The sequence below is a fragment of the Halichoerus grypus genome, chromosome 15 (assembly GCF_964656455.1).
Source record: "Halichoerus grypus chromosome 15, mHalGry1.hap1.1, whole genome shotgun sequence".
In the NCBI taxonomy this organism is placed as follows: Eukaryota; Metazoa; Chordata; class Mammalia; order Carnivora; family Phocidae; genus Halichoerus; species Halichoerus grypus.
In genome coordinates this window covers 50249276-50275208 of record NC_135726.1, presented here as the reverse complement: position 1 = coordinate 50275208, position 25933 = coordinate 50249276, and the positions used below count along the sequence as shown (strand labels likewise).

At 43.2% G+C, this 25933-nt stretch overlaps 1 protein-coding gene across 5 annotated transcripts; it reads right to left on the bottom strand.

Moving 5' to 3' along the window:
- Positions 1 to 1847: 1847 nt before the first annotated feature.
- Positions 1848 to 25793, bottom strand: LOC118536645 (uncharacterized). Of its 5 annotated transcripts, none has more exons than XM_078062594.1 (9): positions 25581 to 25793; positions 22812 to 22946; positions 21935 to 21993; positions 14598 to 14755; positions 14438 to 14506; positions 12884 to 12932; positions 9050 to 9176; positions 7721 to 7816; positions 1848 to 4434 (listed from the first exon to the last, which is right to left on the bottom strand). In XM_078062594.1, exons 6-9 carry the CDS (start codon positions 12896 to 12898, stop codon positions 2606 to 2608), a joined length of 2067 nt encoding a protein of 688 aa, XP_077918720.1. In that variant the 5' UTR covers positions 12899 to 12932; positions 14438 to 14506; positions 14598 to 14755; positions 21935 to 21993; positions 22812 to 22946; positions 25581 to 25793; the 3' UTR covers positions 1848 to 2605. The 5 variants fall into 5 exon arrangements, with proteins under 5 accessions (XP_077918720.1, XP_077918721.1, XP_077918722.1 ...); XM_078062595.1 differs by having other exon boundaries at positions 22875 to 22946; XM_078062596.1 differs by having other exon boundaries at positions 22879 to 22946.
- Positions 25794 to 25933: the final 140 nt, after the last annotated feature.

Here is a 25933-nt window from a genome sequence, read left to right as displayed (position 1 = left end):
CCAACAAAATTTCCAGCAATGAGTTTATTTTTAAAAATCACAAAACTTATTCTAAAAATTATGTAAAAGTAAACTAATTAAAATAGCCAAAATATTTTGAAAAAGAAGAATGGAGGGGTGCCTGGGTGGATCAGTCGTTAGGCATCTGCCTTTGGCTCAGGTCATGATCCCAGAGTCCTGGGATCCAGCCCCACATCGGGCTCCCTACTCAGCAGGAAGCCTGCTTCTCCCTTTCCCACTCCCCCTGCTTGTGTTCCCTCTCTCGCTGTGTATCTCTCAAATAAATAAATAAAATGTTTAAAAAAGAAAAAAGAAAAAGAATGGAGTTGGAAGACTCATACTATCTCATTTCAAGACTTATTATATAAGGCTACATATTGGCAAAATGATAGACACATAGACTGATGGAACCAAGCAGAAGCCAGAAATAGACCCACGCGTGTCTGATCAATAGATTTTCCACAAGGGCGAACAGAAATTAAAAGGATAGTTAATCAGATGTTCACAGGCCAAAAAATATGGCCCTTGACCTCACACTTTATAAAGATGAACTCACATGGATCATAGACCTAAATGTAAAACCATTTCATAAAACTTTTAGATAAAAGGAGGAGAAAAATCTTTGTGACCTTGGATTGGTCAGAGTTCTTAGATTTGAAACCAAAAGCACAATCCATGGAAGAAGAAAACTGAACTTCATCAAAAACACAATTCCTGCTCTGTGAAAAATACTGATAACAGAATAAAAACACAAAACACACAGAGATAAAATATTTGCAAAACATGTAACTGACAAAGGACATATGTCCAGAACACATAAACTCTCAAAAATCAAGAACAAGAAAACAGTTCCCCAAAGAAAATAGATATACATACAGGATACATTCAGATATAAAAGATGCCCAACATAGTCATTAGGGAAATGCAAATTAAAATCAAAGTGAGATGCCACTATAAACCTACTGAAATGGTAAAAACAAAACAAAACCCTGACATGCATTGATGGTGGGAATGCAAACTGGTATATCCATTTTAGAGTTGTTAGCTTTCCATACAGTTAAACATACTATACAATTCCACTCTTAAGTATTTACTAACACAAAGAAAACCTGCGTTGACACACAGACCTCTTTGCAAATATTTATCCCTGTTTTCTTCATAATCACTAACAACTGGAAACTCAAATATCCTTGAATTCATAAATGGATAAACCAAACATGATACATCCATACACCAGAATACCACTCAGCAATAGAAGGAATGACTACTGTTCCACACATCAGGATTGATGAATCTCAGAAGCATAAAGTGAAAGAAGCCAGACTTGAAAGATTATATACTGTATGACTCCATTTTAGGACATTCCAGAAAAAGTAAACTATGCAGACAGAAAACAGGTAGATGGCTGCCAAAGGCAGGGAGAGGTGACAGGGAGAGTGGTTGACTACAAAAGTCCAAGGAATTTCAGGGCAGGGGGTCTTGGAAGTGTTAAACGTCTTGATTACGGTGGTGGTAATACAATAGAAAGCATTTACCAAAACACAGAATGATACATCAAAGAGTCGATTTTACTGTATACAAACTATTCCTTAATAATAATTTTACAAAGAATGTTAGCTTGTAGAATTTTCATAGATGCCTTTCATCTCACTGAGGAATTTTTATCACGAATGGACACTGAATTTTGTCAATCTTACTTTCTCTCAATCTACTAAAATGATCATAATTTGATCAAGAGAATCCAGACATAAAAGAGTACACACATTGAATCAAAGAACAGACTTAACTAATGTGAGGTATAGCAATCATACTTGTTGCCACTGGAGGTGGGAATGACTAGAAATGTACACAAGGAAACATTCTGGTTTAATAGAAATATTGTATACCTTGATTTTGGTGATGATTACGTAAGTGTATACATTTGTCAAAATTCATAAAGCTGTAAACTTGAGATTTATGCATGTTGCTGCATGCAAATTATACCTCAATAAACTATTAGCATACAAAAATGCTGGTCACAACCCACTTAAGTGATTTTGGACCTACTGGCAAGTTGATAAACACTAGTTCACAGGACCTGCAGGGTTGGGAAAATGAGCCCATGTGTCTTAACTTAAATGTCCTCCAAGCCTTACAGAATTCCTCTTCTAAGTACATTTCATAGAAATTTTTAGAGAAGAACTGAATAAAAATTTCATATATGACTGTTCTCCCTTTCACTCATTTAACATTACTGAACACCTACCATGTGTGAGGCACTGAGAAGACTGAATAGATTTGGCAGTCAACAAATCCCTACTCTCTTGGAGTTTATATTCTAGTGGAAAAGATTCTGGCACTTCCATCTCAGCCCTTCGGTTAACTTCAGATCAGATTCATCCTTCCTAAGCCTCTCCTCTGTGTAGTATTTGCTAAATGTCAAGGTTCTGAATGAAGTCCTTATGTCGCCATTCTCATGAGGCTTCTCTGCTGTGTGGTCACCCAACCACTGTGACATGTCAAGCCCTGGCTAAATACTCTTTTATAAATAAATGCTTTGTCTTCTACGAAAGGTCTGATTATTAGACTATTTCAGCACCCATTTGAGGTATTAAAACATATAATTTTATGGAGCGTCTTTCCTGTGTGAATTCTCCGGGGAGGGCAAGTCCTTATCACCCTCATCATCAGCATGCACTCGCTGATGAATTATAAGACTTGAGCTCCAACTGAAGCCCTTCCCACACTCCTCACATTTATATGGTTTTTCTCCAGTGTGAACTCTCTGATGGGCTTGAAGGTATGAGCTCCAACTGAAGACCTTACCACACTCCTCACATTTGTACGGTTTCTCTCCGGTGTGGACCCTCTGGTGGGCTTGAAGATAGGATCTCTGTCTGAAGCGTTTACCACACACATCACACCGGTATGGCTTCTCTCCTGTGTGGACTCCACGATGAGCCAGAAAATTTGACGCCCGACAGAATCCTTTCCCACACTCCTCACATTGGTATGGTTTCTCCCCAGTATGGCACCTCTGGTGGGCTTGAAGCTGTGAACCCACACTGAAGCCCTTCCCACACTCTGCACACTGATATGGTTTCTCTCCTGTGTGGACTCTTTGATGCACCTGAAGACTCGAGAACTGGCTGAAGGCCTTACCACACTTCTCACATTTATAGGGTTTCTCTCCGGTGTGGATTCTACAATGAACGTTAAGATCTGAACTCCGGCTGAAGCCCTTCCCACATGTACCACATTTGTATGGTTTTTCTCCAGTGTGGCCTCTTTGATGGGCCAGAAGATTTGAGGCCTGACTGAAGCCTTTCCCACATTCCTCACATTTATAGGGTTTCTCTCCTGTATGGACTCTGAAATGAATGTTAAAATCTGAGCTACGACTGAAGCCCTTTCCACATGCATCACACTGATATGGTTTCTCACCAGTGTGGCCTCTCTGATGGTCCAGAAGATTTGAGGCCCGACAGAAGCCCTTCCCACATTCCTCACATTTGTAAGGTTTCTCTCCAGTGTGGCTTACCTGATGGGCCTGAAGGTGTGAACCTACACTGAAGCCTTTCCCACACTCTTCACATTTATAGGGTTTCTCTCCTGTATGGATTCTACAATGAATGTTAAGGTGCGAGCTGTAACTAAAGCCCTTGCCACATGCCTCACATTTGTATGGTTTCTCTCCAGTGTGGATTCGCTGATGAGCCTGTAGTCGCGAACGCCAACTGAAGCCCTTCCCACACTCTTCACATCTATAAGGTTTCTTTCCCATGTGGACTCTCTGGTGCACTTGAAGATACGAGCTCTGACTGAAGCTCAGCCCACACTCCTCACATTTATAAGGTTTCTCTAATGTGTGGACTATCAGAGGAGCTTGACAATGTGAGCTTTTCCCAACATTCCTCCCACATTCCTCGAATTTGTGTGGATTCTCTCCAGGGGGAACTCTCTGATGATGGCGAAGATAAGACCTCTGTCTGAAACCCTTACATGACGTATCATACTTGTATGATTTCTCTCTGCTATGGACTCTCTGATGGGCTTGAAGGCTTGACAGTCGACGGAAGGTGTTTTCACATTTTTCACATTTATAGGGCTTCTCTCCTACATGGGCTGTCCGGTTAGTTTGAAGATGACAGCGCTGAATGAAACCTTTCTCACGCTCCTCCCCCTGGTAGGGTTTTCCTCCCGTGTGGTCTCTGTGGTGAACCTGAAGATGTGAACTCTGAGTAAAGCCTTTACCAAACTCTTCATCTTTATAGAGTGCATCACCTCGTTTTTCCAACTGGGAGCCAGTTCCTTGAATATTGACCATGGAATCTTGGTACTGGGTTAACTCCTTTGTAACCTGTTGCCAGATTTGCGAGCAGAACAGCTCTTCATGTGGCAGGTACTTTAATCCAATTTCCTGAAGAGTCTCCAGGTCATTTAGATTCTTGTCTCCTATAAGAATAAAGAGAATTTAGAGATGAGGCATATAAACACTTTGTTCGGAGATGTCAAGGCTATAAACCTAGGTCCATTTAGAATCATACTAAGTTTTAGGGGCACCTGGGTGGCTCAGTCATTACACGTCTGCCTTCTGCTCAGGTCATGATCCCAGGGTCCTGGGATCGAGCCCTGCATCGGGCTCCCTGCTCTGCAGGAAGCCTGCTTCTCCCTCTCCCACTCCCCCTGCTTGTGTTCCCTCTCTCGCTGTGTCTCTGTCAATTAAATAAATAAAATAAAATAAAATAAAAAAGAATCATACTAAGTTTTACACGTGAGAAACAGGTTAGAAATTTGGTGGCTGTAGATCAAGAAAAATAGTTCCTAGGGAGGCTTTACAAAGATGAAGCTGCACCTTACTAAAAGCCTTGTTTTTGCTATAGCATATGTCTGATAAATAGTTTCCACATAATTCTGCCTATTGCACACACATCTGACCAAAGGCTCAACATGTCTAGTAAGACCCTTATAGACAGATTATCAGAAGATGTCCTCAGGCAATGTTGAAAACCTTTGTTTGAAATGATTTCACTGGAAGTTTATTCCATGTTATAAGCCCTGAAGCACTGGGTTGGTTGGAAAGACGTTTGGGAGAACCTATCAAGTAAGTGCCTGAAGTTCAGGGTATAAGCAGAGAGTGGTCTTTCGCCTCCTGCTGGGAAATATTCTTCAGGACGGCAATGGGGGAAGAGGTTTACAGTACCATACATCATATCAAAAACTCATAGCAATAAAGTTCCTATATCCTCCAGGGGAAAAAAAAAAAAAGAGTGACAAATCAGAAGCTAATCTTTTATACCAGAGCAAGAACTTGTGAGGAGGAAATGAACAGGGCATGGTACAGATTCTCAAAGTCAATACTGGTCAGGAAGAGTTACGTTCTCCTTGGAACTCTGTTCCACAGCTTGCTACCTACTTCTTTTCAGACCCCTCTTCAAATAAAACCTTATCAGTGAGACCTCTTTTCCCATCCAATATCCAGCAGTAAATTCTCCCTATCCCTCGACACTCCTGGCCATCTGCCTGGCATTCGCCTTACCCTGTTTTGTTTTCACACAGCACGTATTACATCTAACAAACTATGTATGTTTATGTCATTTATTTTTTTGTTTTATGTCTTCTCCCACCTGAATGCAGTATCCACAAGGCCAAGCATTTATATCATTCACTGCTTTATCATCGCTCCCAGAACACTGTGTGACAGTGTCCAATAAATACATGTTGAAAGGATAAAGAAGTCCCCGTTTGACTTCCTTGTGAGAGTTTAAACTATGTTACAAGAGTAAAAGAGCTTTTCCAAGTAAGTTATCTAGAATAGGTAAGGGACTGGAAACAGCAATTTTGCTGGGAAGTTGAAAGGCTTCACCAGATGTTGGGCTAACCTAAGTGGATGTTGCTGATAAGAAAATTATGCTGATCACAAAATCATGGCAAGAATCACTTGAAAGGAAAAAAGGGAAAAAAAAAATAAGGCATAAAAGTAGCCATGGGGCCTAGGATTGATTACTTCTGAAATTTTTGTACTCTCTTCCTGTGTAAAATTTTTTCTTTTTCACATAGGAGTCAATATTTAGAGCCTCAGGAATAATGTCTCTGAAAGCAGGCTGTCAAACTGATGGATACAGAAACATGTTCTTGTATGGACAACACCAGTTTTCCGTTACAGGTTGGTACTCCATGAGTCTGAAATAAATTTAGTGGCTTATGACAAGCATTAACAGGACAATATTAGAGGTGCTTTGGAAGTAAAGGTTTCTCTGGATAAAATACTTGCTAGAACCATACACACACACACAGATGACGGTAGGTGATACTGTTTTCTGTAACTCTTTGGAAGAGGTGGGTGGCTGCCATGAGGAAAATCTTTGAAGGGAAAGACTAACAGGAAAGCCAGCTATTACCTGAGAATTTTTCTTTCTTGATAAAGTGTATTTATTTTCTTTAATAGGAGACCTGCCTAAAAAAAGTGGCCATCAGAATCTTCATTCTAAAAAGTCGTTCTAAAAGTTAAGACCGTATGATTCACTACTAAAGGCTGCAGAAAAGCCACAGAGGGAAAAGGATGTTCAACTTGGTTGCAAGTGCAAAGTCAAGCTTTCATTAAATGTGGGGGATTGTTTGTTTTTTTTAAGAGAGAGAGAGAATGCTCGAGAGAGCCAGCGGGGGGGGGGAGGGGGGGCAGAGCAAGAGGGAGAATCTTGAGTAGGCTCCATGCTCAGCGAGGAGTCTGATGTTGGGCTTGATCTCACAACCCTGAGATCATGACCTGAGCCGAAATCAGGAGTCGGATGCTTAACCGACTGAGCCACCCAAGCACCTCTAGATGTGGTTTAACGGATACATATCTACTTGTATCCAAAAAAGCACCTGATAAATTAGGATTAGATTAGATAATCATGGATAGGGGGTGCTGTTCTGGACTATGCCTTCATCACACGTTTCTGTTTATCACCCATTTAGTATGTCCACAACTAATGAAAAAAAGTCCATGTAAACCATTATTATCTCATTCATTCATCCAACAAGTATTTATAGCACATCTGTCCTCTGCCAAGTCTGTTTATACACTGAAGATATAGCAATAAAGAAAACAGAATTTCTTCCCTCCTGATAATTATATTCTAGCAGGAATACAGTGAGATAAACAAAAATATGTTAATATGGTGAGTGGTGATGAATGCCTAGACACCAAATCGGACAGGTGAAAAGGGAAAGGAGAACGGGGGAAGAAGAAGGGGTCATGAACAGGGTGGTCATGGGAGGTCTTTCTTATGATGTTATGATTTGAGAAGAGACCTACGTGAAGGAAGGGAAGGGCCAAGAGGATGACAGAGAGAAAGGGCACTCCTGACAGAAGGAAGAACAAATAGAGAGAGGGTGATGAGGCAGGGCCACGGGTGGCAGAGCAGAGCGGCAAAACTGGACGGGACAGACTGACATGGGGGCAAGTGATAGGTCACATGTGCGGAAGGATGGGGGAAGAGCAAGGAGCAGGCAGCTGGGGCACCAAAAGCCACTTTAAGTACTTGGCTTTTACTCTGAATCAGATAAGAAGCTACCAGAGATTCAAGCAGAGGACAGGAGTTGACAGACATACAGAACAATCACTTCGAGTGGAGAACGACTGCAAAAGAGCAAAGGAGGGGAGGGAGAGCGTGAGAAACTGCCGCAGAATTCAGAGGCGAGGCACTGCTGTGGAGGCCGACAGGAAGCATGGCCGACTCAGCCGCACAGCTTTCACCTGAGGCACAGTGGCCCTGGGTTGCTGTCTTTATCATCCGAAGCTTTTCTCCCCTCTCAAACTGGAGTATTACATCTGGGGTGAAGGGTTGATGCCCTGTCAAAAGGCAAGGACAAACATTTAGAATTACTAAAAATTACTAAAATTACTAAACTACTAAAAATGTGGTTCTCGCCATATCATCTGTAGGACATCAAAATTAGTGATTTACAAACTGTTAATTATGACCCATCAGAAGACTACGTTTGATGCAAAAATCCAGGATATGTAGGCATTCAGTGTAAATTACTGGGAAAAAAGGTCTGTTTTCTTCAGACTCTTTCCACCATTTCTCACATGATTTTCAGCAACAGGCTGTAGTTTTTGCTGCAATGTGCAGTTATTGCCAAAGGCTCTGATTATTTTCTTTTTTTTTTTTTTAAGATTTTTTATTTATTTATTTGACAGAGAGATAGCGAGAGCAGGAACACAAATAGGGTAGTGGGAGAGGGAGAAGCAGGCTTCCTGTGGAGCAGAGAGCCCGATGTGGGGCTCAATCCTAGGACGCTGGGATCATGACCTGAGCCAAAGGCAGATGCTTAACGACTGAGCCACCCAGGCGCCCCAGCTCTGATTATTTTCTACCCTATTTTATTTCATTAAAAATGCTGGTACCGGGGCGCCTGGGTGGCTCAGTCAGTTAAACATCTGCCTTCGGCTCAGGTCATGATCCCAGAGTCCTGGGATCGAGTCCCATATTGGACTCTTTGCTCAGCGGGGAGCCTGCTTCTCCCTCTGCCTGCTGTTTCCCCTGCTTGTGTTCTCTCTCTCTCTGACAAATAAATAAATAAATATATTTTTAAAAAATTTAAAAAAAATAAATAAAATATGCTGGTACCAGGGGTGCCTGGGTAGCTCAATCAATTAAGCATCCTACTCTTGATTTTGGGTCGGGTCATGATCTCAGGGTCGTGAGACTGAGCCCTGCGTCAGGCAGCATGGAGCCTGCTTGGGATTCTCTCATTCCCTCTCCCTCTGCCTCTTTCCTCATTTGCACATGCACACGTGCACTCTCTCTCTCTCAAAAAAAAAAAAAAAAAAAAAACGCTGGTACAATGCCCTAAATGTGTGTCATGACCCACTAATCAGAGATGACCACAACTTGAGAAAGGCCAAAAATGTATACACAGCAGTCATCGAGTCAATTTACGGCTCATTTACAAAACATATTTTGACCAGAGGCAAAAGACCAGAAAAATGCCATCCAGTTCAAGAGCTCCAAAGCTCCACACATCCAAGGATACAATAAACACTGCAGGGGGCTGAAGTCCACAGGGCGCCTGTGCTCACCTACAGAGAGCAGGTTCCTGAAGTTCTCCAGCATCACGTCTCCATACAGCTTCCTCTGGGCGGGGTCCAGCAGCCCCAGCTCCTCCTCCGTGAAGACCACTGCCACGTCCCTGAACGTCACAGCCTCCTACAACACCAAGCACACACAACCTCAATCTTGAGCCCAATGGCTGCTGGGAGAAAGAGCACTGAGAAAACTGGAAGGGATGTGTAGGAAGTAGCTTCAGAGAGAGCTCTTCTAAGAGACCAAAGTCAATTTTTAAGATTTTTTATTTATTTGAGAGAAAAAGAATGAGAGAGAGAGAGAGCATGAGAGGGGGAAGGGTCAGAGGGAGAAGCAGACTTCCCGCTAAGCAGGGAGCCCAATGCAGGAATTGAACCCGGGACTCCAGGATCATGACCTGAGCCAAAGGCCGTCGCTCAACCAACTGAGCCACCCAGGCGCCCAAGAACAACTTTTAAATAAATATTAGCCTCCTGTCTTAATTATTTTCTTAGAATAAGTTCTAAGAAGGAAAAATTGTAATATCGAGGATATGCCACTTCAAAATTACTATGTAGGATGGCAGGTTTCCTTTTCAACTTTTTCTGTATTTCACCCCTCCCCTGAGAGAATATAAGTAGCCCTGATTCTCCACACCACACACAACACTGAATATAACCAATGTTTTTAAGTCCTATGGAATCTGATCAGTAAAAAACAACTTATTTTTCATTTTATACTTATTTGGTAATTAAACTATCACATTTTCATATATTTACTGGCTATCTTTATTTCTTCTTTAGTACCCTGCCAGTCAATGTTCTTTGCTCATATTCCAATTGGGTTTTATTTTATCACTCTGTAAAATTTCTATTAGAGACTTTAAGCTTTTTCTTTTTTTTTAAACATACATAAGTATCATCACCCACATTTTGCTATTGTTCTTGTATAGCTTTGTGTACGGCATGGTTTCTCAACCCTGACACCACTCACATTTTGGGCCAGATAACTGTTTGTTGGGGGGGGGGGGCTGTCCCCTGCAATGTAGGATGTTTAGCAGCAGCCCTGGCTTCTATGCACCAGATGCTGAAGCCTCCCTCAAGTTCTGACACCAGAAATGTTTCCAGACATTGCCTGGGGGCAAAAATTACCCGTGATTAAGAATCGCTGGTGTACAGTACAGTCTTAACTTTTTCATATGGAAACTGTGTGTTCGTTGCAGGAGCCCTGCACATCCAGGTGCCCTGAATGAGCAACAGAGATCCTAAAGAAGGAGCCACCAAAGAGTGACCAAGAAGAGACAGTATTATATGTGGTGTCTTCCGCGAACGACAGCAACTAAGCACACACAGAAAGGGCTAAGACCCTGAGAAGAATTATTTTCCCTTGCCTCCCTCTTTATCCAAGTAAAACTCCTAGGAGTCTTTTTGGATCAGTTGGACCTTTGGTTTCCTGTGTGAACCCAAAGAGTTTTCTAAAATTCTACAATCCTGTTTCTTTGGAATTAACATGCAGAGGCGACCAAGTACTGCCTCTTAAGGTTGGTCGGAAACTAAATGCAGTAAGAAAAGCATCAGTAGGTCTGGGTGCCTGGGTGGCTCAGTTGGTTGAGCGACTGCCTTCGGCTCAGGTCATGATCCTGGAGTCCCGGGATCGAGTCCCACATCGGGCTCCCTGCTCGGCAGGGAGTCTGCTTCTCCCTCTGACCCTCTCATGCTCTGTCTCATTCTCTCTCTCAAATAAATAAATAAAATCTTTAAAAAAAAAAAAGAAAAAGAAAAAGAAAAGCATCAGTAGGTCTTCCTGTACTACTAGACTTTTAAATTTAAGAACACTATTACTTTGATAAAAATAAATCAATATGTAAACAAAAAATATAAAATCAGGGCACCTGGATGGCTTCGTTGGTTAAGCATCTGCCTTCAGCTTAAGTCATGATCTCAGGGTCCTGGGATGGAACCCCGCATCAGGCTCCCTGCTCGGTGGGGAGTCTACTTCTCCCTCTCCCTCTGCCCCTCATGCTGGCTCTCTCGCTCTCTCCCTCTTGTTCTCTCTCTCAAATAAATATTTAAAATATACACATATAAATCAGTAAATAACACATGCACATGATAGGACTCAGACACAAGTTAGAAAGAATCTAGCTTTGGGGGTGCCCGGGTGGCGCAGTTGGTTAAGCATCCGACTCTTCATTTCGGCTCGTGGTGATCTCACAGTCATGAGATCTAGCCCCTCGTCGGGCTCCCTGCTCAGTGAAGAGTCTGCTTGAGATTCTCTTTTCCTCTCCCTCTGCCCCTCCAGCTCATTTTCTCTCTAAAATAAATAAATAAATCTTTTTTTTTTTTTTAAGATTTTATTTATTTATTCATGAGAGACAGAGAGAGAGAGAGAGAGAGAGGCAGAGGGAGAAGCAGGCTCCCAAGGAGCAGGGAGCCCAATGCAGGACTCAATCCCAGGACCCTGGGATCTTGACCTGAGCCGAAGGCAGACGCTTAACCATCTGAGCCACCCAGGCACCCTAAATAAATCTTAAAAAAAAAAAAAAAGGAATCTAGTTTTCTTACGGGAAAATATGGAAGAATACTTTCTCTGTGTGATGCATCAGTTATAGCCGGCTGCACTAGGCCACATCAGAGTGTTCTATGTAGAAAATCCCCAAGGTACTGCCTATCAAGTATACTTTTTCAATTTAGATTCCTAAAACATTAAGAACAAAGAAGAGCAAACTCCTCCAAATTCCTTTTTGAGGAAAGTGGTTATGTTAGGAAAACTGTTAGTGCAATATTCTTTTTTTTTTAAGTATATCAAAATCAGAATTTATTATAATTTCACTTTCCTGGTCTTATTTTTTTTTTTAAGCTTTTATTTAAATTCCAGTTAGTTAATATACAGTGTAATATTAGTTTCAGGTGTACGGTTTAGTGGTTCAACACTTCCATATAATACCCGGTGCTCATCACAACAGTGTTCTTTAACATAATAAAAATTCTAGGGACGCCTGGGTGGCTCAGTCAGTTAAGCGTCTGCCTTCGGCTCAGGTCATGATTCCAGGGTCCTGGGATCAAGCCCGCACTGGGCTCCCTGCTCAGCAGAGAGCCTGCTTCTCCCTCTCTCTCTGTCCCTCTCCCTGCTCGTTCTGTCTCAAATAAATAAAATCTTAAAAAAAAAATTCTAAACTACCTAAATGTCCATGAATGGGACAAAAGTTGTGAGACAAACACAGAGTACATCAATTTAAGGAAATATGATGCAGCCATTAAAAATGTACGGAATATAATATCAATTAATTAGAAAAGGCATAATTTGAGGGGTGCCTGGGTGGCTCAGTCATTAAGTGTCTGCCTTCGGCTCAGGTCATGATCCCAGGGTCCTGGGATCGAGCCCCGCATCAGGCTCCCTGCACAGTGGGAAGCCTGCTTCTCCCTCTCCCACTCCCCCTGCTTGTGTTCCCTCTCTCGCTGTGTCTTTCTATCAAATAAATAAATAAAATCTTAAAAAAAAAAAGAAAGAAAAGGCATAATTTGAAAATTTTAACTATGTAACGATTACAAATATACAGTTATGAATGCATATGAGGAAAAAAACATGGGGAAATGAAAACAGTTTTTATAAGGAAAATAGCAGTAAAGTGGGGGGGTTCACTGCTATTGACTTTTCTATTTTATTTGTGAAATTATAAAAGGGTAAATTAAAACAACAAAAATTAAACTACACTAAAATAAAAAGCAGTGATCCTCTGGCACAGAAGAGGTTTTGAAATGCCTGCTATTCTGTTTAATTGTTTCAAGAAAGCATCTAATCACTGAGAAATGAGACAATGGTTTAAAATCTAGAAAGGAAGCCCAACTCACCTTGAACTTGGTCATTTTATCCTTGGTCCTTCTAAGAAAGGGCTGAGTCCTGAGAAGGCACAAAAGGGGAAGGAGAAAAAAAAGCCATCGGAGTCTGGCCAAGACTGCCCTTAACCCATATGGCTAACATCACTACCCGTATTTCACGCTTTACATCAAATAGAAATGGTGTCCTTTCCTCAGGGGGCTTGATGAGCAGAGTGTGAGCTGGATTCCTGAAACCACTGACTCCTTCAGCCGAGAGCCCCTGCACAATGAACCACCTGCTCAACCACACACGGTGCCCCTAACACAAGTTCTCCTTATAGCTTTTAGGGTATGAATCTGATTCTAGGGAGCGTGGACATCGAGAGTAAAGCACCCAGGTTGAGAGAGTAATCGCTGGGGCCAAATGTTTTAGGTCTATGGTACTGCTACTTATCAGCTGTGAAATCTTCGACAAATTATTAATGTCTCTGTGCCTCAATTCTTTAATCTGTAAAAATGGAGGGATTAACAGTGCCTATTTCATAGGATTGTTTTAAGAATTAAATCAGCAGGTGCAAGCACACGGAACACTTTCAGGGTATCTTATTTCTTAGTAGCTGTAGAAGAGCAGGTAATATTCACTAATGTAAAACCTGTCCTCATAAATGGTTTCTATCAACGGAGCCTTTAGAGGATGTCACTCTGTCATATGAAAATCCCCTTTAACCTCTGAAATATATTATTCTCTCATGGTCTGTCATACTTAATGGGATATCTTTGCAATAACGTGTGAGATTACATGGATGACTTGTTTTCCTGTGTAAAATGAACATAACATAAAATTTACCCTTTTAGGGGCACCTGGGTGGCTCAGTCGTTAAGCGTCTGCCTTCAGCTCGGGTCGTGATCCCAGGGTCCTGGGATCGAGCCCCCACATTGGGCTCCCTGATCGGCAGGAAGCCTGCTTCTCCCTCTCCCACTCCCCCGATTGTGTTCCTGCTCTCATTATCTCTCTGTCAAATAAATAAAATCTTTAAAAAAAAAATTTACCCTTTTAACCATTTTTAAGCATACAGTTTAAGTGCATTCCTACTGCTGTGCAATCATCACCACCACCCATTTCCAGAACTTTTTCACCATCCTCAACTAAAACTCTTGTACCCATAAAACAACAGCTCCCCACCAGCCCGCCCCTCGGCCCCTAGTAACCACTACTCTACTTTCTGTGAATTTGACTATATGGAAAACTGTGGGCTTTTTTATTTTGTTTTTTTTTTTTACAGATGACTGTTTTTTTAAAGATATGAGACGTTGCCAAATTTACTCTTGTTAACAGCAGGGCCTTGAAAAGACTCCATCATGAAGATGAAGAAAAATTAATAAAAACCTGTGACTGCAAGATTTATTTACCCATAAGTTAGGTAACCACTGTCATTATGTCATTCAAACTAACGAGGTACAATAATCGTGGCAAATGATTAAAAACAACAAAAACAGCAATGGGTGGCGTTAACTGAGCACCAAGCACATGTTGGGGACCTTATGAAGCACCTGGCACACAGTTTCGTGAAGGTACCGCCTACATACCTGTGACGAAGCTATGTCACACTAGTGTGACTTCGGTCCAATCGCCTACACCTCTGTGCCCGTCCTCAGCTATAACAAGGAGATAAAAATGGAATTTCAGTCAGAGGATTATTGTGCGGGAATAAATGAGTTAATCCATGCAATTCCCCTGGCACTGTACCTGGCATTTTAGGAAGTTCTCAATCAGTGATGATGAGGACTGTGGCTTCTATTTAACAGACGAGGAAGCTGAGGCTTGATGAGGTCAAGACACATGGGCGGAACTGGACTCCAGCTCACACCAGAACTGGTATTCTAGATCTTGCCTCTCTGCTACTTCTGAAGACAAAAATATGCACATGGAACTCCAAGGTCTCACAGAAAGAGAAACGAGAGCTGAGAGCTAGGGATGACAGACACGGAAACAGGGAGAGGACTCTGAAGCCAAAGGATGTGCTTGAGGGAGAAGAGAACAACGCAGTGAAGGGTGTAGGCTCTGGAATCAGACCACCAGTATGTGAATACTGCATCCCCAACTTGCTATCACTTTGTGTCTCAAAGCCCAAGCTAAAATTGGAGATAATAATAATGTCAACAATAATATTACCAACCTCAGGGGAAGGGTAGTGGGTCTAAGTGACTATACGTCAGACATTCGGAACAGCGTCTTGCGGCTTAAACATTCAATACAAGTTTCTCGTATGGCTGCTTTACATGGAACAGCCAAGGAACCCCTTCCTCGGGGCAGCTGCATGCAGAGCGTGGGTTAGATTCCCGAGACCAAGCTCCTTCCAGCTGAGCGCCCCTGGGCAGTGAACGACCTGCCCAACCACACTGGTGGCCTGAATACAAGTTTTCCTTATCGTTCTCGGTAGGATTCCGATGCTGAGGAGGGTGGAAACTGAACATACAATACTCAGGTTAAGAGATGGTTAACTTGGTTAATTTATTACTTATTAGTTAATTACTATTAGTTATTCCTCCATCTTCAGATACAAGAACCCTAGTATGGAAAAGGGCAATGGAAAACTTCCCAATCTTGGAAGAAATACGCTTTTGGGATCTGTGATTCACTTTGTTCTGACTCTGTTTGTCCAACAACTTCTGCTCAGTAAGAGCGTTCTGCAGGGAGAACTTTCCGTCACCTCTGGGGGAAAGGGGATAATTGGTAAACCGATCTTGTAATTAATACCTACTCAGCTTTATATCTCAAGCACCTGAAACAGTGCTTGTAACAGAAACTGCTCAGGAGACACTGAGCAGTCAGTGTCAATGTCTTGATGAATGAACATACCATCAGGGAGACAGGCAGAGGCATATGGAAAGAGCAGACTAGTTGGTCTAAGATTTCCTTGAGTTGTAAAAAAAATTTTCTTTTGAGAGGGAGGAAGAGAGAGGGAGAGAATCTTAAGCAGGCTCCACACTCAGCATGGAGCTTGACGTGGGGTTCACCTCACAACCCTGAGATCATGACCTGAGCAGAAATTAAGAGTTGGACAGTTAACCGACTGAGCCACCAGGCACCCCTGAATTGTAAAATTTTGAGGCTGATCCCAACTGGAAGGATTTGGAGAGCAGGGGTTTTATTTGCAAGTTTTTTCTCCAAGTCTTTCACAATATTTGCAAGATCAAGATCATCTTTGGGAGGAAAAGAGCCTCTGGATTTTTTTTTCTAAGATTTTATTTATTTATTTTAGAGAGAGATAGAGAGCACAAGTGGGAGGAGGTACAGAGGGAGAGGGAGAGAGAGAATCCCAAGCAGACTACACGCCAAGCCCAATGCAGGGCTCAATCCCAGGACCCCGAGATCATGACCTGAGCCATAATCAAGAACTGGACACTTAACCGACTGAGCCACCCAGGTGCCCCCTTTTCTTTTTTAAAGATTTTACTTATTTATTTTAGAGAGAGAGCATGAGCGGGTGGAGGGGCAGAGGGAGGAGAAGAGAGAGAAGAGCCTCTGGATTTTTAAAACTACCATCTTAGGAAGGTGATTTCTGCTTTTCAAACTCAGTGCCTACATGGACTCCTGTTACAAAATCCACACAATATGTCCATCAAAATATTCAGAATAACAACTAGCTCACTGCCTACATAATTAGCATTAGACAGGCTAATTTATAAATTCTTCATTAAATAAATGAGTTTATTAATTCATTGAACACTTATGGAAAACTCACTAAGAGAGATACAATTGGGGCGCCTGGGTGGCTCAGTAGGTTAAGTGTCTGCCTTCGGCTCAGGTCATGATCCCAGGGTCCTGGGATCAAGCCCTGCATCGGGCTCCCTGCTCAGCAGGAAGTCTGCTTCTCCCTCTCTGCCCCTCACCCTGTTCATGCTCTCTCATGCTCTCTCTCTCAAATAAATAAATAAAATTTAAAAAAGAGAGATACAATTACCCAGTCCCAACTTGCTCACAGTCTGGTGATTACACATTGCTACCTGGCAGAGTAGGGTACAGGGTCGTCCTCTGGGTCCCCCAAGGCCCACAGAGCAGGTTCTACATAAACATGGCTTTTGCTGAACTGTGGGGGATGACTGAGTTCTACTAGTCCAAGAGAAGCAGAATCACAGGAAAACCTCAAGAGAATAAATGCCATGATGGGAGTGAATACAAATAAGAGGCAGCAACCGATAAGCAGGTGGGCAGGATTCAACCTATGGTGACGTGAGTCCCAGTTTTATCTGCAAGTCAACAGGAAAGCAGCAAAGGCCTTGAGGAAGGGAGGGCGAGAAGATCCCTTTTGTCTTGGAAACAGATTACTCTCTCAGCAGAGAGATTTGAGGGGGAAGTGGCTGGGGTCAGAGAGGACTGTTAGGAGGGTGACATCAAGAATCACTTCCTTCTTGGAGACAGGGGAAGATAGTGGCAAGAGTAGGAGGACCCCAAGCTCGCCTCCTCCCACGAATACAACTGGATAACTATGAAATCATCCTAAATACCCCAGAAATCAACCTGAACACAACCTGTCGAACAGCTCAAACTCCACAAGTAAAGGTAGAGAAGAGACCCCCCCCCGATGAAGTCAGGAAGTGTGGAGATTCGGTTTTGGAGAGAAACAGATCGTGGCCTCAGTGGGGAAGAGGGAGCCATGGTTGTGGAGAAGTGTGAGAGACAGATTAGCACACAGGGAGCACAGGGGGGAAACGAATCCCCGAGGCCATGGGCTCGGAAAGAGCCATTGCCATAGCCGTCGCCCTCCCCCGCCTGGGGGGGGCACACGCAGAGCCACCTGTAGGAACCAGCGAGGCACTGACAGCTGCTGACACCAAGCAGAGCACACACAGCACACACAGGAGACACTCCCTGAAGCACCACGCACTGGGGGACAGAGGACACTACACGGCAGGACACCACAGGACCTCTTCACAAGGCCATTACCGTCAGAAAAGGAGATGTTGCTGACTTTCCAAACACAGAGAAGCAAGCACAGACTTAGACAAAATGAGAAGACGGACGAACTTGTCCCAAATGAAAGAACAGGACAAGGCCACGGCCAGAGATCTCAGTGAAATAGATCTAACTAACATGCCTGGTTGGGAATTTAAAGTAATGGCCACAAAGATACTCGCTGGACCTGAGAAAAGAGTGGAGGACATCAGTAAGGCCACTAACACAGAAATAAAAGAATAACAGAGATAAAGGGCTCAATAAACAAAATGAGAAACACACTCAATGGAATGAACAGCAGGCTCGAAGAAGCAGGGAAATGAATTAATGACCTAGAAGACAGTAATGGAAAGTAATCAAGCTGGACAAAAGAGAGAAAAAAAGAATTCTGCAAAACAAGAACAGACAGGGAATTCAGTGACTCCATCAAACATAGTAACATTCATAGTATAGGGATCCCAGAAGAAGAAGAGAGAGAAAAGGGGGCAGAAAAGTTATCTTGAGAAATAATAGCTGAAAACTTCCCTAATCTGGGAAGGAAACAGTATCTAGATCTAGGAAGCACAGAGAACCCCCAACAAAATCAACAAAAGCAGATCCACACCAAGACATATTGTAATTAAAATGGCAAAAATGTAGTGAAAAAGAAAAAAATTTAAAAAGCAGCAAGACAAAAGAAGACAATTTCTGCAAGCACTTGGTAGGAATCAGCAAAGACCTGCAGAATGACTGCTGTAATGAACAGCTGACAGATACAGATCAGAGCTTTATTGTTTAACTCCTGAATCATCTGCTCAACATGTAATTATTGGGAGCCTACTCTATATGCCAGCCAAGGATCCGAGACATGAAAGACACGGCAGTGAATGAAGCAGCTAGGACCATGATCTCATGCGGCTGATATTATAACGGGGACAAGGACAATAGCAAACGGATAATACAGTGAGAGGTACTTTCAAGAACAAGAAGGCAGGGTCAGGGCACCTGGGTGGCTCAGTCGGTTAAGCATCCGACTCTTGATTTCAGCTCATGATCTCAGGGTCATGAGATCAAGCCCCATGTTGGGCTCTGCACTGGGCATAGAGCCTGCCTGGGTTTCTCTCTCTCCCTTTCCCTCTGCCCCTCCGCTCCTGAGCTCGCTCTCTCTCTAAAAAAAAAAGAAAGAAAGAAAGAAAGAACAATAAGGCAGGGTAAAGAGATAAGAAGAAATGGAAGGAGTGGCTGTTGCAGAATAAGTTTTTGTCATGGAGGCTTCTCCCACATTTGACCAGAGACCTGAACCAAGGGAGAGCACGTCATGCAGATATCTGGTATTGGAAGGATGTGGAATTCAGCCAGAGAGAAACAGAAAGTATCTTTTGTTAAAAAGCCACAAGTCTGTTCTACCAGTGCTTCTCAAATTTTAATGTTCCATGAATCAACTGGGGACCCTGGAAAGGTAGACACCTGTGTCTCACCCCCAGAAATTCTAAATCAGAACATCAAGGATGGAGACTAAGAATCTACATTTTTAACAACATCCCAGATGATGCTGACACTGTTGGTTTCTGGGTCACTATGTGAGTAGCATCAGGCAAAACAACTCTCCAGGTATTCTCAGACGGACTAAAGACTTGAGGTTTTCACCTTCAACTCTTCTACCCACAACAGAACAAAGAAGTTAGAGAAAGTAAATACATTGCAACCTTCTCTTTCTCTCTGGTTCTAAAAATGGTATTAGAATCAAGGTTTGTTAGGATCAGCAAGAATACCAAGAGCAACTCTAAGCACCTAATTTGACCCACAAGGAAACCCAGGCCATTCAGAAAATACTCCCATTAATAGTTCCAGCAGCTGACAGTTGTAACAACTGACTTAGTACCTACCATGGCACCATTTCCATGAATGTTGTACATGTGCTATCTTACTTGATCTTCACAAGTCTAGAGACTGAGACAACAATCATCCCCATTTTACAGGTAAAGAAAATGGAGCACAGAGAAGTAGCTCGGTTCATGATCAACCAGTCGCCAATAGAAAAGTCAAGATTTTCACCCAGAGCCTTATCTACTAGGACCGTAGTTCTCAACTCGGACAGCACATCAGACTCACAAGGGAACTTTAAAAAAAAGGGGGGGGGGTTTCAGACCTCATCCACAACTAATCAAATCCGGTCTGTGGAGGTGGGTGGCTGACATGTGCATTTCTACACCCCTCCCGCTGCCCCTGGCCACAATCTCATTGTCCAGTCAGGACACTGCACCAGGCACTAATGAACCTAGGCAATATGGCGCCCAGGCCCAAGCCCTTGTCCTATACTCAGTGGTTGTCAACGCTTGTGCTCATCATTATTGTAAGGCCTGAAATTCCACGTGCTGCCTGAACATGGTTGAGCCACACAGGCCCAAAGGCCTAGCCATGAGTTCCTCTGCTCTCTCCAGATACGGCCTTGACCCTGGGGTTGAAAGGCTCCCCACCCAGCTACTTCCTCTGCATATGAACCAGGGTTTTCGATTCAATTACTGGCTCTTTGACATCTGTTATTCCAACCTCTCCATGAGTCTGCTCAATCACAAAGCCAGTCTGTCAACCAAAGCCAGCTTCCTGAGAGCACTCAAGAGTCATAATTCCCCTGACCACTGACCCCAACCTGCCTCTTTTCACCAGGACCCAATACAGGTGTCTCCACCTAGTTACTTCCTGCCACTCTAGTCATAAAGGCATACCCCAGTTCCTCTCTCTGCTTCCCAACCCTGCATGTGATAGGCTTCATGTGGTCCTGTATAGCAGGCTATGCCTCTTGATTCTGGGGAACGATTAAGTATTAAAAACCTTCTTTCTCAATGGCGTGAACCTCTCCCATGTTGCCCCTTGATCACCTTTGTAACTTAAGACCCGACAAAATTCACCCTACCAACTGGACCAGCTGCACCCCACTCAGTCCTCAACCTAACAGGCTTTACCTCCCTGCCAGCTTGTGAAATTATTCAGACAAGCTAATCACATCTTCCTTCGGGAGCCAAGGGTCACTGTACTTTCTTGTCCCTATAAAACCCACCTACCATAGCCCCTGCTGGTTTATCTATTCCTGGGTGCAACCCCCACACGGCCCTGCATGGCATGTAATGTCCTCCTCCCACGGGCTGTGGGTAAGCTGCTGCCAATCACACCCTGCCCAGTGTCAGGTGTCCTGCATTCAGCCACCTCACACTACTAAGAACAAGGATTCTCCTTCCTACACAGGGTGAGTAGGAGGTGATCAGAACAGCCTCAGAATCACCCAGAAAGCTAATAAAGAACATAAAAGGCCAGGCTCATTGATATAGTAAAACTCCTAGGTCTTTATAGTCTCTCCATTTTTTACCAAATTCCCTAAAGTGATTTTGATATGACCCAAATTTGAGAACCACCGTGTTATTCTATTCTGCCTCTCAAGGAGTTATCTGAACTGCTGAAGGACACCCAAAAAGACAAGGGCAGGGTCAGACCTGGCACTCAGGTCTCCTAATTCCCAACTTCCTGCTTCTCTCCATTGTAAGATGCCTTTGGAGGCCTCAGGAGCAAGAGTGACTTGTGAATGTCCCTGGAGGCAAATCCAGGGAGTGAACACAGAGCTTCCATTAAGACCAGTGCCATCCAACAGAAATATAATGCAAGTTCCATAGTGTAATTTAAACGTTTCTAGTAGCCACATTAAAAAATGTAAGAATGTAAGAAGCAGCAAGTGAGCTCAATCTTAACACTATATTTTATTTAACCCAATATATCCAAAATATTACCAATTCAACCTGCAATCAACATAAGAATTACTGAGACATTTTACATCCCTTTTTTTCATACTAGTCTTTGAAATCCATTGTGTGTCTTACACTTACAGCACATCCCAATTAGCACTAGCCATATTTCAAGTGCTCAGTTATCTATCACATGTACCTGACGGCTACCATATTGGATAGTGACGACTTGAACCTTTTTAAAGCAACAGAGACCAAATAACCATCCCCCAGGGACTCTCTGGGTTCAAAAGACAGCAAATTAGTGTTAGTTATAAGTTTAACCAATGGCTTTTACAGAAACTCTTCATTTTTGTTCAACTGAATGACAGAACTGAAGTAGTGAAAACGGCAGGCAGGTGAAAAAAAGAATACCTTAAAATCCCCTTTTGCCCTTTCGATAACTTGCTGCATTTTTCATGTTGCATAGCCACCTATAATAGGAAAAAGACAACTTTAATCTGTAATATCTTGAGGATTTACAACGTGCCAGGTGCTATTTCAAGCATTTTACATAGCATATCTCTTTTAATATTCACAAAAACTTTAGGAGGTGCATACTGCGAACCCTATTTGGACAGGTAAGAAAACAGAGGCACAGAGCAGTTAAATACTTTGCCCAAGGTTATCCAGTCAGAGAGTGCTAGAGCTAGGTTTTAAACCTAGCTGCTCAAGTTTGATCTTGTCCTGCCCTCTGCTGACTGTGCCACTAGGTCATTTATTCAATAGTCTCTGCCTGTCTCTTCATTTTTAAAAGGCGAATAATAATAGCATTGTTATGAAAAATAAGTGAATTAGTACATGCAAAGCATTGGAACTTCTCCAAGTTGTTAGAAGTGCCCAACAAGTTAGCTATTCTAATCATACCCATTATGATCTCTGCGCAATAAGCAAAAAATGAAACATTAGGGGCACCTGGCTGACTCAGTCTGCTAAGCGTCTACCTTCAGCTTGGGTCATGATCCCAGGGTCCTGGGATCAAGCCCTGCGTTGGGCTCCCTGCTCAGCGGGGAGCCTGCTTCTCCCTGTCCCTCTGCTATTCCCCCTGCTTGTTCTCTCTCTCTTTCTGTCAAATAAATAAAATCTTAAAAAAAAAAACATTAGCATCAACTTGTTTCTAAGGAAATTTGTTTTAGACCGTGACATACTGTACATAATGGTACATCAACTTCGGAATACTCTGAAAAAGCTGGTGGTATTCCGCAGCCCACCACAAGTGAGATCAAAGACAAGGAATGTGAATATAGATTACCTATTTTGTTTCCTAATCCCAGGCTGGGGCTTCCCTTTGGATAGCTACATGAGTCACACTTACTCACTGAATAACTCTGCTCTGCCAACCTCTAGGTTGCTGCTAGGCACTCTGAGGTCCAGGAAACAGTGGTCCCTGCAGCCAGCAAGAGAGAGAAAAGAAATCAAAGTTATATGCCAGTAGCAAGAGCAACCTCAAAGGAGCAAAGACAACCCATCATCTTTCCTAACTGCAACTCCTTCTAACTTTCTCCTGTAAGTAACATTCTCCTCGTTGCCAAGAGTGAAAACCTTAGAGTTGCTGTCAATATCTCTATGATGGACTGAATTTTGACCCCCTAAAACTCTTATGTTAAAGTTCTAAACCCCAGTTCCTCAGAATGTGATTATATTTGGAGATAGGGCATTTAAAGAGGTGATTAACTTAAAATGAGTTCTTTAGGGTGGGCCCTAAGCCAACCTGACTGATGTCCGAGTAAGAGGAAATCTAGACACACAAAGGGACAGGAGAAGGATTTGCACAGAGTAAAGGCCATGTGAGGACACAGCAAGAAGGCAGCCATCTATAAGACGAGGAGAGAGGCCTCAGAAGAAACTAAACCTGCCAACACCCTGATCTATGACTTCTAGCTCCAGAACTGTGACAAAATAAATTTCTGTTGCTTAAGCCACCCAGTCTAAGGTATTTTGTTACACCAGTCCTGGTGCCTTGCTTCCATTGGTCTTCACATATAAACAATGTGTGATACTTAGTTTTTCAGTCCCACCGACTCAACATCCGGGTTTGCTTTAAAATACTCAAGGAGAGGGGTGCCTGGGTGGCTCAGTCAGTTAAGTATCTGACTCGGTTTCTGCTCAAGTCATGATCTCAGGGTCCTGCGATCAAGTCCCGAGTCAGGCTCTGCTGGAGATTCTCTCTCTCTCTCCCTCTGCTCCTTCTCCTGCTCTCTCTCAAATAAATAAAATCTTTTAAAATACTCAAGTAGGGGGCGCCTGCGTGGCTCAGTCGGTTAAGCATCTACCTTTGGCTCAGGTCATGATCCCAGGGTCCTGGGATGGAGCCCCGCGTCAGGCTCCCTGCTCTGCGGGAAGCCTGCTTCTCCCTCTCCCACTCCCCCTGCTTGTGTTCCCTCTCCCGCTGTGTCTCTCTCTGTCAAAAAAATAAATAAAATATTAAAAAAAAAAATACTCAAGGAGAAAAAAATATGTGTGTGGAAAGCAGAGAAGCAACAAAATTAGGAAGGATTGAATTAGGGTGATTGTTACATAGGAGTTCATTACATTATATTTTGGGTATGCTTGGAAACTTCCATAGCAAAGAGTTAAGGGAGTAACTATGAATATGGGGATTACAATTTCATAAAATAAATAAATACACATTTAAAAACCGCTAAACAGAAATGCACTAAGATGTCAAAAAAACTGTCTATATTCTAGTATTAGGAGTTATTCTTAATGCTTTTCTTTATATATTTTCTGAATTCTCTACTATGAGTGTGCCTATCTTCCATAATGAGAACATGAATTATAAATACTGTCTGAAATAAAATTAAATGAGAAAGCTTCCAAAATTTCATAAAGAAGTCCAGACTCACGAATCCTGCTTTCAAAATACTCGACAATAAAACTCCAACCTACTTCCATAACTTGATCCCAAATGACTTCTCTGCAGCCAGTTTCCTATGGTTAAATATTTATATAGCTTATTTTTCTATTTTGTTTCCTAATTCCCATTTGCGGACTTTCAACTTCGGGACCAAGAACAGCCACACACATAAGAAACACACACCCTGGATTCAAATCCACTTCACCCACTAGCAGTGTGACACAGGGTAAGTAACAGGCTCCTCCGCCTCCGTTTCCTCACCTGTAGAACAGAGGCAGTAACAGTATTCTCCTCATAGAGCTTTGTGACGACTATCTGTGTTACTTTTTATAAAGCCCTCAGGAGGACGCTTAGCACTCAAGGTGTAACCATTATGACTACCACTCATGTCCTGTACATGTTCTACCTATTTTCCCAATTATTTAACGGTTGCTAATGAATGAAATACCTTCTACCACCGCAGAAAAAGAAGACGAAAGCTAAGTACGGTCACAGTGGGGCTCTGCTGCCCTCTTTCAAAAGTCAGGACAGCGGAAAGGAGGCCGAGATACTACAATCTTGTCTGTGGCCCTGGAAAAACCGCAGATATTTGTGGGTGACGCTCTCTTTCTAAAAAACGAGTCAGAAGTAGTCCGGGCACAGCCTCCTTTCCTGCATGGATAAGAAGAGCAGTAGCACTTGGAAGAGCTTCCAGAGAGGCAACTTTTCTGACTATTAGAGTGTTTATATTCACAGCTAACACCTTGCCACACGTCCGACTGCTCCAAACACTTCACTTGTACTATACACCATGAATTCTCAAGACAAATGTATAAGGTAGGTAATATCCCCGTTTCCAGAAAAGGAAACTGAGGCACAGAAAGATTAAGTTCTAGGAGGTGACAGAGCGTGTGGAAGGGGAGGGGAAGGCGAGCTGGGCAGCGGGGAGCCCGGAGGCCCTCGAACCCTGCGGAGCCGCGTCCGCCTCCAAGCCGGACACCCGCCAACTGCTCCAAACGCAGAGGCTCCGGCGAGGGGCAGGCAAGCGGCCGCCCCCGTCCCTCAACCTCGCTCTCTGCCACTGGCCGAGGCTTTTCCTCCCTCAGACCCAGCGCCCGGCGCGGCTGATCCCACAACCAGGTCAAAAACTTAAAAGAGGTCGCGGAGTTCTGGGGAATCACTCACCTCCCAGAGAGAAACGAAGGCCGCGATCTTAACCTCCCGCAGCGGAAATACCTCCAGCTACGCGGAGCTCCTGGACTACATTTCCCAGCATTCCCGAGAGGAACCCGAGCCGCTGTCCCTCTCCCGCGTGAGGAGGGAAAGTCCGCTCCCACACGAACTGCCTGAATCCAATTTCCCGGAGTCCACGAAAGGAGAGGGCTTCGCATTCTTGCCCTCCGGTAGCGAAAATACCTCCGAACACGCAGAGCACTGTATTATACGCTCCCACTTCTCAAGCGGAGCAAATAGTTTTGCGCTCTCCTGGAGCGGAAGTGCCCCAATCCCAGAAAGCGTCTGGACTACACATCCCAGAA